General features: G+C 38.2%; 1 protein-coding gene across 17 annotated transcripts in view; it reads left to right on the forward strand.

Annotated features, from left to right (window-relative positions):
* The window catches only part of PCDH15 (protocadherin related 15), a 789,181-nt gene that overhangs the window by 723,238 nt on the left and 46,811 nt on the right, over positions 1-19,132 (forward strand). For all 17 annotated transcript variants that reach the window (XM_047088664.1, XM_047088665.1, XM_047088662.1 and 14 more), the window contains 2 exons: positions 2,919-3,134; positions 10,597-10,685. In XM_047088664.1, the coding sequence (XP_046944620.1) occupies positions 2,919-3,134; positions 10,597-10,685 (305 nt within the window). The remainder of the gene's footprint in view (positions 1-2,918; positions 3,135-10,596; positions 10,686-19,132) is intronic.

The raw sequence follows: 19,132 nt of genomic DNA on the forward strand, positions 1-19,132 counted from the left end.
AAACTGAATGTACCAAGCAATCACAATGATTTTACTGTAACTACCTTTTCTTTCCTAAATATAATTGTGTTGTGCTACAGGGTTCATTTAAAAATACAAAGGTTTGTTTGACTGAGAAAGACAAGTAGCATAAAATTTCACTCGTTTGTGGAATCTAAAACAAACAAACAAAACCAAGTAAACAAACAAACATAAAGCAGAATCAGACCTATAAATACAAAGAACACACTGATGGTTGCTGGTGGAGGGGTGGAGGGGATGGACAAAAGGGGAGAAGGGGGGGGAGGGGAAGGTACAGGCTTCCAGTTACAGAATGGATAAGTTACAGGGATGAAAGGCACAGCATAAGGAATGTTATCAATGATATGCAATAGAGTTATATGGTGACAGATGGTAGCTACACTTGGGGTAAGCACAGCATGACATACAGAGATGTTGAATCACGCGAAACTAATGTGACACTGTGAGTCAAGTTCAAATTACAAAAATTTTTAAATTAAAAATAAAAAAGCACAGGACTAAATGTTAGCTGTAAATACTTGGGAGCATGGGAAATGTGGCGAATTGGACTTAGATTCTAGAGTCGGAATGATCAGAATTCGAATCCTGAAGCACAGAAAGAGCTAAGTGGATTAGGTATATAACTATTGGAGTCTCGCGTTCTTCATAGGTAGAATAGGGAATAATAATACCTATCTCATAGTGTTAGAGGGAAGATGAAATAAAATGATTTAAAATGCCTATAACAATTTAAAAATATAAGGGTTTAGAATCTTACAACACAAAATTGAGTAAAAGAATTCAGATAGAAGAGGGAACATATAGTGTGATCCCATCAACATAACATTTTAAAATAGGCGCAACTACTGAATGGTGTTAGAAATAAGGCCAGTGGTTTCCCTAAGGAGTAGGTGTTGTTCGAGGATATAGAGAACATTCTGGGATGCGGTAATGTTTTCTTTCTTGAAGCAGGTGCTAGTCACGTGGATGTGCATCGTTTGCAATTTTTTTGAGCTGTATACTTACGATTTGTGCACTTTTGTACATGTTTTTAATACTTCACTGTCATTTGCATTAACAGTAAAAAATGTATTTCAGTGGAAACATCCATGCTAATTATAAGTTAAAGGATAATACTCAACCAAATCTTTGACCTATTTGTCATTGGTCCCAAGTTTGCTCATCGTATGCAAAAGAAATGTCTTTGATTACTTGATTCAAACTCTGATTTTAATTTTAGTTGGGAATGGGCTTTTTTATTTTTTATGTTCTACTTTATTAAATGAATAAAACGCCTGAGTTCAAAGCTTAAAAAGAAACACTTTGATAACTATTTTTTCTTTGTTCTTCTTCCCCTTTTAGTGATAATGTGATCTAATGTTGAAATCTAATTACTGTCCCTCTAATGCCAAAACTCAGCTCCACCATCATGTGAAACATAGACCATCTACAGAGATGAGTTGGTGCTGGAGCTCAGCTCATCTTACTTCTTAGAAAGTCATTTTGACAAAATTCAAGAAATCTCTTATCCTGAAGGAAAATATCTCTTTGTTTGCTTACTTTAAGTTACCTTGTTTAATAGAAAGGTAGAGCTATCCTTAAATGTTTCCAATGGTTGAGCACATATCTAGAGAATTTGAAGATGGAGATCCAAGCCCATGGTAACCTTTAACATGCATTCACTATTATTGTCATTATTTATATCCCAACTTCACCACCTACTATGTAGCTTTGGCCATATCACTTTAATTAGAATTAAAATTTCAGTTTCTTAGTCACATAAGCCTCATTTCAAGCATTCAGTGGTCATATGTGGCTAGTGGCTGCTGTGTTAGAACACATTTAGCGCATTTCCATCACCACAGAAAGTTTCACTAGACAGCATTAATTTATATAATTGGCATAATACATTTCTCAGAGTTTGTATTTAAAAGGATGATGCTTTGTAGAATCCTTAGCATTGTAATGACATGGAAAATGCTTGATACATGACATTTAATAATACTTTTTGTAAAAATAACTAGATAATGAAAATAATGAATAACAATATAAAAGTTATATATCTAGTATCATGAAGCAGGTGTACGTAACCTTGTATAAATTCACTAAGACTCTCCTATCCATTATTCCTCCTCCAAATATTTCACTACGAAATGATTCTCAAATTTGTGTTCTGAAACATCTCTGAAGTAGAAGCTATAGAGCCAGACTAATGTTACCCTCAAAGCTTCATTACAAAAGACATCTAAACAACTATTTACCTTTTTAAATTCTAAATATTAAGAAACCTTAACATGTAGATCATTAGTACCTACAACTAGGAACAAATCTGATTAATCAGGATATTGAGTGATTAAAAAGGAACAATTAGTATTCTAACCTTCTCTAATTATGACATGGCATTAACTAATTAGGATCTTTATATATCTCTAGACTTATTGATGAAAAAGTTTTGAACTTTTATTCTTCTTGTCATCTGAGAGATTTTAGTGCATTATTTTATTTTTTCCCCTTTCGGAAATGGGTTAGATGAAAAGCACTATCACAAGCTGTGTCTATTACACAAGACAATGGCTAGGTAAACAATCAATCCCATCCTTAAACCAATTTGGATCCCAGCCCAGAGTGGAATGCATCAGACATGCCAATCAAAACACTTGATTCACTGACTGGACCGGGTTAGTGTCTGTGTCCTTGGAATTCACCCTGGGTAGTCATTATCATTCATCCCTGTGGACACAAAGGCTGATAATCTACACGATGATATCCAGAACAATAGACAGTTAAGAGGGTTGTGTTGTGTTATTATCACAAAAGAACATCAGTCTTACAAACAGAAATAAGCCCTTTAATACAGGCTATGTTTTTCCTGCTTATTTATACCCTGTGTTTTGTTTTGTTTTGTTTTCCCCTCCTAGGCTACTGACAAAGATACTGGCAATTATAGCGCCATGGCATACCGACTCATCATTCCACCAATTAAAGAGGGAAAAGAAGGATTTGTGGTAGAAACGTATACCGGGCTCATCAAAACCGCTATGCTTTTCCACAACATGAGAAGGTCCTACTTCAAATTCCAAGTCATCGCGACTGACAACTATGGGCAGGGGCTAAGTGGCAAGGCAGATGTGCTGGTAAGTAGGTGAAAGTTGAGATTAGGGGACTGGAGTGCAGTTACCCCATGGTCAGTGCTTTCAACTAATAGAATTTTTTTTATTTAAGTTTTATTTACTTATTTTGAGAGAGAAAGAGAGAGAATGAGCAGGGAAGGAGAAGAGAGAGAGGGAGCGAGATAATCCCAAGCAGGCTGTGCACTGTCAGCACAGAACCCCACATTGAGCTTGAACCATAAGATCATGACCTGAGCCTAAGAATCGGATGCTTAACCAAATGAGTCACCCAGGTGCCCCAACTCATAGACCTTTTAAGTTTAATCCAAATAGGTTTCCTAAAACCTAAATTAATTTTCATCCAGGTTGTCAATAGCTCTAGCTTAGGATATAAAAGGTATAGCTTTAAGGCTGTGCATTTTTTTCACACTTGGGAACTACATCATGATATGTTTTTTATATATGATTGTGACAGCAATTTTAAAGTATTGGATTACTATTTGGTCTTCAGATCTCATTTTTACTATAGAGTTGGCTGGAGCTCCTTAAATTTTTTTTTTTTAATTTTTTTTTTTTTAACATTTATTTATTTTTGAGACAGAGAGAGACAGAGCATGAATGGGGGAGGGTCAGAGAGAGAGAGGGAGACACAGAATCCGAAAGAGGCTCCAGGCTCTGAGCTGTCAGCACAGAGCCCGACGCGGGGCTTGAACTCACGAACCGCAAGATCATGACCTGAGCCGAAGTCGGAGGCCTAACCGACTGAGCCACCCAGGCGCCCCTCCTTAAAATTTTTTAAATACTTCACAGAGTTGTGCTGGAGAAATTAAAATGTATGAAATTTGTATTAATGCTTAAATTCCTTTTAGACCTTTTGTAATTAAGAAAATAAAAGGAAATTTTTTGAAGCAAATTTCTGCTCTAATAGATGTAATTTCCTTATTTGACCCAAATCCCTGATGATAGCATCGATGATTCTTGACTAAGTTATATTTGGCTCAGTCAAGAACATTGCTTTCCTCTGCTTTTTCTTAGGCTGGACACCATCTCAGTCGTAGAGCGTACTCACGGGTGGTTTGATATTACTGCTTATTCAAGGTGTTCAATACCCGTGTTTCTGACTTGTGGAATTTCCACCAACCTGGTGGTGTGGACTAGTTGGATTTTTCTATGATTACAAGTTATAATTATTACTGGAAATGCTTCTCACATAAAGGCATCATCAAGTATAATTTTTCTTTTGCCGTTTGCATCTTATTAAATCTTCATTTTCACCATTACATGTAATTCTCTGAACTAGTTCAACCTTCTCAGATACGCAGACAGCAGGATCAATGTTTTTCTTCTACATAGGTACTCATGAAGACCAACCACCTTGACTATGATGGCTATGAAGTTCGAACATCCCCATTTAGAACAGTGCAGTGGTGGTAAACAAAGGCCAATCTAAGTCTGGAAGCTTTTGACATAGAAGATACTAACGTTGACACTGATTTTTGATAAAATTAAGATCTGCAAACCTAATATAAAATAATGTTGCTATTTCCCTTCCTGTTAAAGGGCTGCACACTGTGATGGTGTAAGATTAGCCACTAGGGTAATTACGCTAAGTATTTATAATTATAATACTACTTTGGGGCACCTGGGGGGTTCAGTCGATTGAGTGTCCAACTCCTTATCTTATGATCCCAGAGCGTGGGGTCGAGCCCCGCATCAGGCTCCACACTGAGCATGGACCCCCCCTTAGGATTCTCTCTCTTCCTCTCCATGCCCCTCCCCCTCCTAAAATAAAAAAATACTACAATAACATAAATAAAATATAACTATGTAGATTATATTTGTAGTATGTACATAAGCCATGCGAAGTTTATGGGTTTCTTATTTCGACTCTATAAACTATTGTGTGGAAATTAAAAAGTATACCTTTAAAACTACCGTGTGTGTGTGTGGAAAACTTCCTAGCAAAACAACATTTATGATAAGTCTGAAATCCTGTCAGGCAAGAGAAGGGAATGTGGAGAGAAAGGGAGAAATGAGGCTTTGATGGAGAGGGAACGGCCTGGGCCAGAATCGAGAAGGAAGACAAGTTGTGACAGCCTGAGTCCCGGAGAGATAGTACTCAGCCCAGAGCAGCGAGCGAGCAGAGTGCATGAGAGCCGAGAGCCAGGCTGGGCATGGCAGTAGGTGGCTCATGTGGTGGTCGTCGGCCATGTTAACAAACTGGAACTTTTTCTTAAAAGTAGTGGGAAAGCATTGGAAAATTTTTAGCAGGAGTGAGTGAAGGTAAGATTTTTAATTCAGAAGAAACCTTCTTGTTTATTGGGACTCTGTTCTCCCGAGAGGACACTCCTCATGCTGCTGGCTTCTGTTTGAATCCTTTTCTGTTTCTGTTTGCCGCACTTCAGACCACGCACTGGCCGAGGGGGACCTTTGAGCATGACGTGGCTACTTCTAGACCTTCCCTCTTCTTGAGATCCAGCCTTGGTTCTCCCATCTGAGCCTGTCACTCACTGCCTCTCTCACATTGTTGCTGTGATCTCCCAAACCTTGGGTCTTCCCCCCACAACACACTCAGTGAGTTAAGTTTCTGGTTACTGTCACCATTTCCAGCAATCCCATTGTCCTGATTTTTGGCAGTTTCACACACACAAATGATTCCTCCAGTATCCTGAATTTACAACCTCTTGGCTGCCTCTTCTCTGGTGCTTTTGCCCTCCACCCTATTGCATCCACTAGAAGCCAGCTATTTCTGCCATTACCAGTGAATGCATCCCCTCTATAACCTCCATTTCAAACCTCCCACTCTTCGGAAGTCATACTGAACATACCCAGCTAACACCAGCACTCTGTGGCTCCTCCAGGACCTTCAGTCCATTTAGCCTCCCTCCACCCTCATGGTTTCTCTCTGCTGCACACTAGCTTTATAGTACAACACTGACCACCATAAGCCCTCAGTCACATAGGGATTCAACTTCCTTGCCCTTTCTCCCGACATCATACTCATTTGGCAAAACCATAAGTCTAAATAATTCCAACATTCTCCTCTCTCCAGACCTATAGTCATGCTGAGTATGTCTCCAGAAACATACACAGTTGTAGAGTCTTACTTTAAATTAATGATAAAAGCCCCCACGTGAGCACCACACTGTGCTTCCTGGTCCCTCCACACGTCTCTCCTGCAAGAGCCCCTATTGTGCAGTCCTCCAGTATCTTCTCGACCTCACTGTTGTCTGGGTAATGGACATTCTGTTTCACTGAAAGATAAAATTAAGGCATTAGAAGACGACTACTACAACCCGCACCACGAATCCTACTGATCTACCAGAATTTATACCAATGTATGCTCTGTCTTCTTCCCTGCTCACTTAGACAAGTTCTTTATGCTCCTATCATTACTTCTACCTGTACAACAGGCCCAATCCCCACCCGCCAGCTCTGGGACATCGCTTCAGCCGCTCTTCTGTTTCTTTTATGCAAGAGCCATATCAATCTCCCCTTTATTGGATTATTCCCATAAACGTGCTGGTTTTCCATCTTCCAAACTGATGTTAAAAACCCTCTTGACCTACATCTCCTTCCAAATACCACTTCATTTCTATGTTCCTCTTTCCAGAAAAACTCACTGCTGGGGTGGGCTCTAGGTTTTTGCTGTGGAATCTCTCTTGAACCGTCTCTAATTATAACTCTGCTCCAAGCCCTCCTCCAGAACTTCCATGTTACTAAATTCACTGGTAATGTCAGTCGTCATTGTATTTGAACCATCAGCAATACTCGACTGGTTATTACCTTTATGAGGCTTCTGGGCCACATTATCCTGTGGTCGTCTCTTACCCACTGTTCGTCCCTTCTCAGTCTCCTTTCTGGTTCATTTTCCTCTCCTGACCTTTTAATATTGATGTTTCTTCTGGGTCAGACATTAATTCTCTTTTCTGTCTATTCTCACTCCGTAAACTCATTCAGTCACCAGAACTTTAAAATGTCATCTATATACTAAAGAACATCACATTTATGTTTTGGCCCCAAAGATCATTTCTGAACAGCAAATTCATAGATCTGTGTGCACACTGGAAAGTTGGGTGAAGATGCCTATTTAATGTTTCCTGAACTGAGTTCCTCTTCTTCATCACATCTCTTCACTCTGTCATCCCTCCCTCCCTATCTCCTCAGTTTTACTCGATGACCAGATCATCTTTGTGTTCCTTAGACTAAAAAGCTCTTGATTCCTTTCTCTCCTAAGGCACACAATGAATCCCTCAGTAAATACTGTGGTATTCGTAAATGTTATGTATATATGTGTGTGTGTGACGAACATATATATGTATATGTGTGTGTGTGTGTGTGTATATATATATAAATGTATATGTCATCTACACATTTTTCAACCCTTCTCCTATTGGAGCCTGGTTGAAACCACCCTCCTATTTCACCTGTGTCATCTCACAAACTCAGTAACTTGCCCCCATGCTTCCTCTCTTCCCCTACTCAAGTCTGGTGTTAATATAGCAGCCAAAGTGATCCCTTATAAGGTAATTCAGGTCCTCTTGTTTCTCTGCTCAAAAGCTTTTCCTATCACCCAGGTCTTTCAGAGAAATTCCTGGGTCATTACAGAAGACTATGAGGCCCTGGATAATCTGGCCTTCATTGACATCATTTTCTATTCTCCATTGAAGTCCTTCAGACCCAGTAATATTGGCCAACTTGCTGTTCCCCAAATAGGCAGACATTCCCTCACTTTTGTGATTTTGCAGTGTTCCGAACTAGCTCCCTCGTCTCCTCCAAATATTTGCAAGGATGCATTTCACACTGGAGCCTCCTCAGACCATCCAGCTCAGAATTGCAGCCGACTGTGTAACATCACACCTCTTAATTGTTTGCTCTTTACAGTGGATTTATATTCATGTTCGTATTTCCACCCGGAAACTGCATGAGGATAGCTTTTGTTGTTGTTTTTAATTAATTATTTTATTCCCTGATGTATCTCAAGTGCCCAGAATAATTCCTGACATATAGAGGGTACCCAGTGCCCATTCGATGGGTGAATCACCTCTGTCTTACAGTGTAAATTGGCAGTTATCAAAGTGTGGTCCATGGAGTGCCGAGGGCCCCCCCCCAATCATTTTGGGGTTTGGTGGAGTCAGAACTTTTTTCATGAGACTGCTAGGGCATTGTTTGACTTTTTTACTGTATTGCATTTGCACCACTATTTTCACTGTATCCTTCATAGTCATACATAAACAGGAAAAAAAAAAAAAAAGCTTGAAGAGTGTCCTTACTCGTAAGCAGTAAAACTGATTAATTTTAACAAACCTCCACTCTTGACTAAATACCTTTTCAGTATGTTGTGTAATGAAATGGGAAGTATGCTTCGAACACTTCTGTTGTTTAAGGATGTAGAGGGCAGTCTGAAGGAGAACTATTATGTAAGCTGAATTGGCTGGGTTTTTGTTTTTTTACGAAATAGCTTTTGCTTTGAAAAAATAACTTGAGATAAAATAAGCTTATTCAGACTTGAATATTTGGTAGACATTTACACAAAAATGAATGAAGTGAGACGGTCAGTTCAAGGAAAACAACGGACAGTATTTGTGGCTACTGATAGCATCAAAGCTTCCAAGCGCAAAGTAGAATATTGGAAAGCTTGGGGGCGCCTGGGTGGCTCAGTCGGTAAGCATCTGACTTCAGCTCAGGTCATGATCTTGTGGTTTGTGGGATCGTGCCCCATGTCTGCGCTCACAGCGCAGAGCCTGCTTGGGATTCTCTCTCCCTCTCTCTGCCTTCCCACCCCGCTCTTGCGCACTCTCTGGCTCTCAAAATAAATGAATACACTTAAAAAAAATGAAAGTAAATAAAAGTAAAATAAATTTTAAAGATAAAAAGAATATTGGAAAGCTTGTAGTCAGTCACCAGTGTGAGCCTGACAGCTTCCCATTATTAAAGACCATGAGATCAGTGGTCATTTTAAGGAATGTGACATTTTTCTTGATATTGTATTATGTAGTGTTTCAATATTTGAAGAATCTGTGTTACTCAATGAACCGGCATTTTCCAAATGACCAATGCATGATATTAAAGCATCATTTGTGGGTAAAGATCCATTCAAAGTGGAAGATAGATAAATGTGTTTTAATGTAACTAAACCCGATTTTCAATTTCACACTCAGACTAGCACTTGACTTTTGGTGTTGTATCAAAGACTATACAAAGCTGTCTAAAAAAGATTATTAAGCTGCCTCTTCCTTTTCAAGAAAAATGAGATGGCACCAGAGACCAGTCAGGAGAGACAGTGACCAGCAAGAGAAGGTGAGGGTTTCTAGAGCTTTGCTGTCCAGTGTGTTAGTCACTTGTCCTCTGTGGCTACTGAGCACTTGAAATGTGGCCGTGTCACATCGAGACGTACTCTAAGTATGTATACAGTACACACTGGGCTTCAAAGACTTAGTATAAAAAATGTAAAATGTCTCAATAAGTTGTTTTGTATTGATTGTGTGTTGGGATGATAATCTATTAAAATATTGGGTGAAGTGTATTATTAAATGGCTTTCACTATTTTTTTAATCTTTCTACCGTGGGGACCAGAAATTTTTAAATTACATATCTGCATGTATGTGTGGCTTACATTAATTTTTTTATTGGCCACTACTATCTAAAGTACCTGGGCACAAATAGATAAAAAAAGGAAAGCTAAGAAGTTCTTTAGGAAGAATTAGAAGAACTTAGAAATAATACGTACACTGGCAACCTCTGATTTTAGAATGTGTGCTTCACAAATGTTACTTTTTCTTCTTTTGACTCTTTCTTGTAATTTTAATCCATTACAGAGATTGAACCCAACAATAATAGAAATATGTTTTTAAAAAGTCTTTATAAGTAGAATTTTGTAAGCAGAATTCCTTCAAAAATGACCTGTTTATTTCTGGAAATATTTGCCTAACCACTGCACTGGGAAAGTAACATAAATAAGATCTAGGAATGGTAAACATTTAAATACCTTTGCTGTACATGATACACAAAGCCAGTATTCAGGGCATAACAAACCCAGCATCTGCTGAAGCAGACATGAAGGCTGTCTAATGATCTCATGGAATGAATTATTCTAACTACTCACATCTCAGCTTCTTAGTCACACTGGATGAATGCTTTTCTGAGATTTGTAAAACCTGTGTTTTCCATTATCCTGAGTGTTCTTAAATAACCCAATTAGAAAACTGAATGTGCTTTCCTTCATGCTTTAGACAATCACCAACCAACAAAAAAAAAACCCACACAAACCAACAAGAGTAGAAGTCACTTAGCGCTCTGTTACTTCTAAGTAAGCAATGATAGTCTACCCATCTCCACCTGCCCAACATCTAACGGCGGTTGTCTCACTAAAGATACTTATTCCTAAATGAAACATGGGGAGCCACTGGGTCTATGCATAGTAGGAAAGAAATGGGTTATAAAAATGCTCGTTAGTTCTCAACGGGCTCTGGTTCTCCTCCTGCAGGTCTCTGTGGTCAACCAGCTGGACATGCAGGTGATCGTTTCGAACGTGCCCCCGACTCTGGTGGAGAAAAAGATAGAAGACCTTACAGAGTAATGGATTTTTGCTTACTTATATGTCTATATTCATATAGCTATATTTTTATTGCATTAGGTCATTTTAATCACTACAGTGTTCAGATTAAACCCATAAAACACCATCTTAATAATTCAGTGTACCCTTTTCCTGAAATGGAGAGCTTCACTTAAAATACGTGGAGATTCTGAGAGTGCCTTCCAAGAGGTATGGAAATTAGATGTGAGATGATGCTGTTATTCAGGATGCTTTGACCGATGCATCAACATAACCTCAAAACACTGCAGAGAAGAAAGGAACCTTAAGAGTCATTATTAGAGTATATATCTTGATTTTTTGTAGTCCCAAATGATTCAAAAAACTCATTGAGTCATCAATCCAGTGAGCCCAGGGAATGTTATTTCTCAAAGTGATGGATCTAGATGGCCAAGTCTTATTCTTTCAAAAACCAAGGAGACTAATTTTAGACAATATTAGAAAATATGCCACATTGTGCCTTTTGAACAGTGTATACCAAACATGTCATTGTTGAATCAGACAAAGTTGGGACTATTTATGAAGCCACAGTTCTCTGATATTCTGAATGCTCTAAAAGATTACTAAATGTCTTTACTAGTTCACTCTGAGCCAGCCAACCTAGCCTGCCATCATTTCATAATTTTTAGATGGACACTCATTTGTTAATTCTGCGTCTTCCCTTGAGTTCAGGGTGGCAGGTACCAATTTCTCACTGCCTCTCTCTAGCAAAATATCTTTCACTTCCAAGTTGCCAGAAGCAGCTTCAGATGTCAGACGGCGAAACTTTTAGTAATCATGTGCCGTATACAATAAGAAAAGCTTAATGCATGCCTGAGTATTTCTTCTGTAATAAAAGCATGCGCTCTGTAACAATTGTCTCTTACTACATCACAAACTTAACCTTCGAGCGCCATGTACAATGTCCTGTGGAGAAGAGGATTCTCAATGTTTATGCTTGGAATATCAATCATTCAGTGTCTGGGTTACCGCTACAGAAGGGGTTTATGTACACTTAACCTCTGGTCAAAATAATCGCTGATTTACACCTGAAAAAAATCTAGAATCACGCCTGTCTCTTAGCTGCTTTAATGTTATCTATGGAAGCAGACTTTCTCTGATTGTACCATCAAAATATGGTACAACCATCTTCAACCTCTAACCCTTCATTCTGCTCTCTTTGTCTTCAAAGCATTAACTAATATTTTCACTTTACGTCAATTTCCCACCGAAGTATACGTTCCATGAGGATAGGGTGCTGTCCTGTATTTTCATTGCTGTCATTCAAGTTATGTAGTAGGCACCCTATCCATTTTATTGAATGGAAATTTTATACAAGCTAAATCATGATTCCCCTTTCTCATATCAAGACAAAATTTATGAAAACTGAAGAAATGGCAATGTAGAAGTATGATTTCATAGCAGTTTTATGATTTCCCCCCCTCTTAAGTGGAAAGGAAGACCTGAAAGAGAAAGAACAGACAGCTTTCTAGTCTTGAAAGAAATATATTCCTGTGAAAGGAGCTTAGACTTCGTGTCACATATCAGTTTTGGAACACGATCAAGATGCCTTGGTCTTCCCCAGTCGGCCTTACCATGTCTTATCATTTGTTCACAAAAGCTGGTGAAGCTTATATCGTGGGATTGTTGTGAAGAACTAAATAATATAAGCCGTGTAGGGCAGTGAGAATTGTGAATATTCAGTAAATAGCAGGTATTCTAACAACGAGGTTAGTGAGCCAGTCAGGAGTGTGAAGATAGAGATGCCAGTTTTTTCCAGAGGGTAGTTTAGTGTGGACCTCAGATTACGGGTTCAACCTGACCAGTTTGAAACTTAGGATAACTGTGTGACCTTCAGGCAAGAGATTTAGCACTTAGGGCCACACTTCCTCGTCTAGAAAATTGGAACAAGGATGTCAATCCTGTGTTGTGTTTGATAAAATTTAGGCAGTATAGCATCATTTGTCAGCAGTTATGTGGTTGAATCATTCAGGGCCACAGAATCAAGATCTAGACTCTCATAGTGAATGTTGGGATTTCTTTCTTCTATTGAGCGTTCGCTGGTTATGATGATGAATCAGTCAGAGTGCTCTGGATAATAGGATAGTATAGCAGGCACATGCCTAATTCCTTAGTGTCAATTTTTAAAAATCTGTGTTAATTTAGAGATTCTGAAGCACAAAAATTTCTGATCCCTTTAAAAAAATAGACTTTTTTTAGAGCAGTTTTACATTCACAGCGAAACTAGGCAGAAGATGCACAGCGGATTCCCAAGTGCCCCCCACTCACAGCTTCCCTCACTGTCAACATCGTGCCTCAGAATTAGTGGCGCCTTTGTAGCAAACCGACATGGACACATCGTAAACGCCCTAAACTCATAGTCCACGTGAGGTTTCCTCTTGCCGGTGTGCGCACTGTGGGTTTGAACTCATGGCTAACGGCCTCTACCTATCACTGTACGGGACACAGAATAGATCCACTGCTGTCAACGTCCTGTGTCTCCACCTCTTCATCCCTCCTTTCATCTCTTCCCCTGGCAACCACCGCTCTTTTTACTGTCTCTCTGGTTTTGCCTGGTCCGGAATGTCGTATGGTTGGAATCCTGTGGTCTGTAGTTTTTTTGATTCCTTTTTGAAAGCTGCTGGTAGTCCTGATAAGGACTGTTAGATCTGATTCAGCCTGATGAAGCACCAAACACCCTTTAGTGTCCAGGGGAGGAATAAAAATACACAGTAACTGAAGTAGACAACAGAAGGACAGCTTGTTCAATAAAACAAGAATTTATTGTTCCAGTGACCAGACTAACCAGCACGTTGTTTCCTATAGACGTTCTTAGATGGCAAGTCACACTACCATCAAAGATATTTTCTTTTTATTTCTTTTTTTTAATGTTTATTTATTTTTGATAGAGCATGAGTAGGGGAGGGGCAGAGAGAGAGAGGGAGACACAGAATCCGAAGCAGGCTCCAGGCTCAGAGCTGTCAACACGGAGCCCAATGCAGGGTTTCGAACTCACAAACCATGAGATCATGACCTGAGTCGAAGTTGAACACTTAACCAACTGAGCCACCCAGGTGCCCCCATCAAAGACATTTTCTATAGTCCCCGTATATCTTTATCCATAAGAAGGAAACTTAAATTCCATATGATCATCACTTTTTTTTTTTCTTCCTTTAGACAGACCCATAAATGAGGCCAGATCATAATCCATAGTTTTCTTGGCAAGTGTGAAATCAGTACAAACCGGGAGGGTTGATAAAATAAAAATTTGATGACCTAATACAATCATTTCATGATGGGGAAGATTTTGCAAAGGGGGTCAGTATCCTTTGATGGCCAAGAACACAATGCCTGGATAACAGAATGCTCCTTGTAAATGAGCGTTGCTATAGTGATGGTAATGATTATTCCCCATGCCCCTGGCATAAATGGCTCTACTGAACACTTTGAGGTTTTGTTTTGTTTTGTTTTGTTTTGTTTTTTACTACTTTTGTTACTTGGGGCTTAGGGAATTTATGGGAGACCAACGCCCCTTTGTAATGAAACATGTTACTTTTAAATTGTATTAACTTATTCAGCAAATTCCAGTGAGAATCTGTGGCTGCAGGTGGCCCTTTCATGTCTATGTTCTCAAGTACTTTAGGTTAAATTTAGGATTTATCTCTTTGTGGGCTCTGACTTAACAAATGCTTGAGGTTAAGGGGTGGGGCAGGGCTGTAAGGATGAGGATGGGGAAACCGGGCTATGACCAGCAAAGGACTGGCAGTAGTGTGTGAAGAGGAAGCTGGGAAGTGTTGGATTCCATGTCTCCTTTCTCCATCCACTTCATCATGAAGCCCAAATGAATAGAAGAAGGTTGGGATTCTAAAATTTAAATCTTTAAGAATCTGCAGAAATGGCATTTTTTGAAGAGTATGCATCAAGGAGTTTCAGAAATACTGTGTTCCAGCATGAATTGGAATTGAAAATTAAGGTCACAGAGTTGCTCAAACATCTCTCTTACTTTCTAAATACGATATGAAAATTCAGCGACCGTAGACTTTATTGAAGTAGTTATTGATTTGGCGTAGGAGAGCCCATCTCCATGAAATATTGATACCGCATCTGAAATGTGTCTGTGTCACTAATTTATGGCTCCTTGAATTAAGGTTACAAAACATACTTCAGAAATCTAGCCGAGACACACATTTCTAGGATGAGAATTATGAAATCTCTTGGGAAGAGAATCTGTGAAACAGTAAACAGTAAATGCTCACACTTACATTTTCTTAAATCAGTGTAATAAAGACTGGTGTTGAGGGGAAAGGTCAAATGGAAAGACAGATCAATAAACACATTAGCTTTGATCATTTTTACCCTCTCCTTGCTTTTGAGGTGCAGACACTATAAAGGGACAGATATTCCTATTATAAATATTAATGTTAATAGACTAATACATTTGAAAGAGATTTTTGTAATGTTTATACTGTTACTTAAATTTTGGTTTTTACTACATTATTTCTTTCCATTATAATTTTTTTTTAAATTTTTTTAACATTTACTTATTTTTGAGATAGAGACAGAGCATGAATGGGGGAGGGTCAGAGAGAGAGGGAGACACAGAATCTGAAACAGTCTCCAGGGTCTGAGCTGTCAACACAGAGCCCAACACGGGGCTCGAACTCACGGACCTTGAGATCATGACCTGAGCTTAAGTCGGACATTTAACCGACTGAGCCACCCAGGCACCCCTTTCCATTATACTTTTTTAAGTGTTAACAGTAATTTCAAATTTAAAAACAATAATTTTAAATCAATGGTTTTAATAACAATACTTATGTAAGTAAAATTCTATTTCCAAAAACAGATAGTAGCCTGAATTTAGTTAGCCTATATGCTTTAACTTGCAAATTCCTAATTTGGAGTGTTACACTCTCTGAATAGAAAAAACAAATGCTTATTTATTCTATTCAGATTCCTATAAGAAAACACTTCAGAGAAAATCTCATGTAAAATTCTAAATGATATATTAACTCCCCCCCCTCCCCACCCTCACCCAGGAAGTTGATTCTTCTTGAAGGGACCCTAGGCTCAAGCCCCACCCACCAGTGACTAGGTGGCAGGTCTCTGGCCAATTAAACTCTCTAAGTCCTAATATCCATATGCAATGCTGGAAATCTATTAATTAAATAAAAAGTAGTTACCGGTTGTAAGTATTGGAAGCATGAGTATACCAAGCAAAGTCTGTGCTCCCATGGAGCTTCCATTCTATGGGGGGAAAACAGCAAATAGAATAATAATAAATTCATATATAATATGTAGCAATATGAAATTATGGAAGAAAGGTCCTGTCTCACATAGGTTGATGGAGGAAAGCCTTGTGATAAGCTGAAATCAGAGCAGAAAGGAATTAAGGGAGACAGCCAGGTGGTTACCATGATGTGTGGGGGTGGGGGCAGTTTTCCCAGAGAGAGGACATTGCTGATGTGAAAACCCAGATGGAGGAGACTGTTGTCATATCAAGATCGGAAGTGAGTTATATGGGATATCATGGGCCACTTGAAGGATTTAACATTTTACCCTGTGCAAGATACAAAGTCCATAGAACTGTTAGTCTGATATCGTAGCCGTGAGGCATATGAGTGCTTAACATGTGGTCAGTCCAAATGGAAGGTGCTCTAAGTATAAAATATACACCAGATTTAAAAATATTGGTAGCCCCCCGCCCAATAAAAGGACAATATCATTAATAATTTTAGATGGATTTTACACTGAAATGGTATTTTTTGGGTGTATTGAGTGAAATAAATATATTAAAATTATTCTCACCATTTTTATTGTTAATCTTTTAATGTGGGTACTAAAAAATTTGAATTTGCATGTGATTTGCATTATATTTCTTTTGGCCGGTGTTGCCTGTAAGGATTTGCACAGAGAAATAATGTTCTGGCTTAAGTTTTTAAATATTGTTGAGTGGGAGACAAAGTGAGGAGCTATGAGTCCAGGGAGAGATCTCCGGGGCTTGGACTGTTGTTAAGGTAGCTGCAGGAGAGATGTTTATATGAAGGGTATATTTTGAAGATGCAGTCTATAAAATTTGTAAAATTCCTTGGTTTGGGGTCTTAGCAAATGGAAAAAATAAAAATTTCTTTACCTGGCCACTGAAGACTTTGATAAAACGATATGTGGGAAGGTCACAGTATTCTCTTCTTGGAGACAGTCGACTTTATTTAGCAAGATTTGGTTCCCCACAATAAATGATGCCAGTTCCTTTTCTCGTCTTCATCCTGCTGATTTCTCAACTCAGTGATAAAGTGAAACTCCATTATCTACCTCCTCTCACCATGGCCACTTCCCTAGCCCTGCAATAAGGTTATTTTCTTTTGTCTTATTTATTCCTCATGAACTGAGTGTATTATATACGTCAGGTATGGTATTATCCTATAAAACCAGTTGCAAGCTGTTTCAAAAATATGTCCAGCTGGAACATATGGAATATTATTATATCTGAGAGATTTTTCAGTTGTGTAGTCTTTCTTATCTGCTGTATTTTAAATTAAATTGTTGTAAGTATCGGCAATCACATGCCGATTTTAAGTATACTTAGCACAAAGATGTGGTCAAAGTTGAAGAGCTTATCAACAGAGAATGATCATAAGTGATCTAATTTTTATCACAATGAAGCACAGACAGTTCCATGTACAACTTTTGGAGACAACATTTTCCGAATTAGTCATGTAAGAGCTATAAAATAAATTGAAGCCGATCATAAAAATAAAACACAAACTCAACATAAAATGTTGAGCTACTTTTTACTATTTAAGGTACAATTCATGATTCTTTAGAACACATAAATATGCTTTGGTTTTAGTCAGTCTTGGTGATTCATTGTTTCAACACAAAGGAAATTCATCTGCTATTTTTCTCAGAAATACTCAGTTAGGGGCTTCATTTTGGTAGAGAAGGAGAAGTCATCTCTTTTTGCAAGAAAAGTACTTATTTTCAACTTACTGTGTTGATAATTCTTTACAGAATGGAAGTTGGCCCAGAATGCAGTGAGACTTTGATAGCATACTATCTGATGTTGTTATTCATACATATTGTAGTAGTATGTTTAATGCTTAATTCCTTGAAATGTGGGAAAGTATAGACATTTGAATTCCATTTCTATACAAATATAGAATTTGTATTGCATGGTCATACAGCAAAGTTTTAAATTATCCCAGTGTCAGTATTGAGCTGACATCATGGAATCATAGTTACAAAGAGGGGTGCTTCAGTACTCTCATTTCTGGGGTCCTATTTGTGAGGGTCAAAATGTCCTATTTTATATGAATTCTTAGTTTTCATTTGAAGATATGCTATCATAGCAGAAAATGAATATATTATTTACACTAACGATTAAACTTGTGTCCAAATGGCTCAAATTCACGGTACTTAGTATTTTGTTTCTGATAATATGTTTCTGATGTATTAGGGTAAATTTTTATTTTTTTATTTCATGTTATATGCATTCTCCACATTCATATTACACTTGACCCTTGAACAACATAGGGTTCAGGGGTGCTGTACAGGTGAAAATCCACATTTGACTTTTGAATCTCCAAAAATTTATCTAATAATACTCTACTGTTGACTGGAAGCTTTACCAATAACACAGTCAATTAACACATATTGTGTGTGTTACACATATCATATACTACATTCTAACAATAAAGTCAGAGAAAAGAAAACGATAGTAAGAAAATCATAAAGGAGAGAAATACATTTGTAGTGCTGTACTGTAAAAGCTCCATGTATATACGTGGAACCATGCTGCTCAGTGTTATATATGGGTCAACTATATACTTTCCTACATGCACAGTTAACCAAAAACAAATGACTTGTCAACTAGACTTCACTTTTTCTTAAAATACCATCGTATAGTAATTCAGTAAAACATTATGTATGCTGATGTCTTGCTTTCAATAGATTTGTTTCATATTTTAATGGTCACAATACCCATCATTCACTAACACATTTTAGAATCTTTTTTTTAATATTTTTTAAAGTTTATTTTTGAGACAATGCCAGAGAAGAAGCGCAAGCATTGGAGGGGTAGATAGAGGGAGACAGAATCCGAAGCAGGCTCTAGGCTCTGGAGCCTGACGTGGGGCTTGAACTCACGAACCGTGAGATCATGACCTGAACTGAAGTTGGACGCTTAACTGACTGAGCCACCCAGGTGCCCCATTTCAGAATCTTTATAGTCAAAACTATACTAGTTTCTGTTGGAAGAAACAAAAAGTAAAAAGGAAAATAAATGGTGTTTCTCAGTTAATACTTACCACCTGACACTTGTCATATAGAAAATTTAAATATATTATTTGTGCCATGTCCCCATCTTCCTCAGCAATATGGACATACAAGTACTTTTGTCTCTTATCTTTTTTCTGCTTTTTCATTGACACTCAAACCTTCGGAGACGATG

This window comes from Lynx rufus, unplaced genomic scaffold (genome assembly GCF_022079265.1).
Source record: "Lynx rufus isolate CCGP_SWC_20201006 ecotype Redwood Valley unplaced genomic scaffold, mLynRuf1.p SCAF_25, whole genome shotgun sequence".
In the NCBI taxonomy this organism is placed as follows: Eukaryota; Metazoa; Chordata; class Mammalia; order Carnivora; family Felidae; genus Lynx; species Lynx rufus.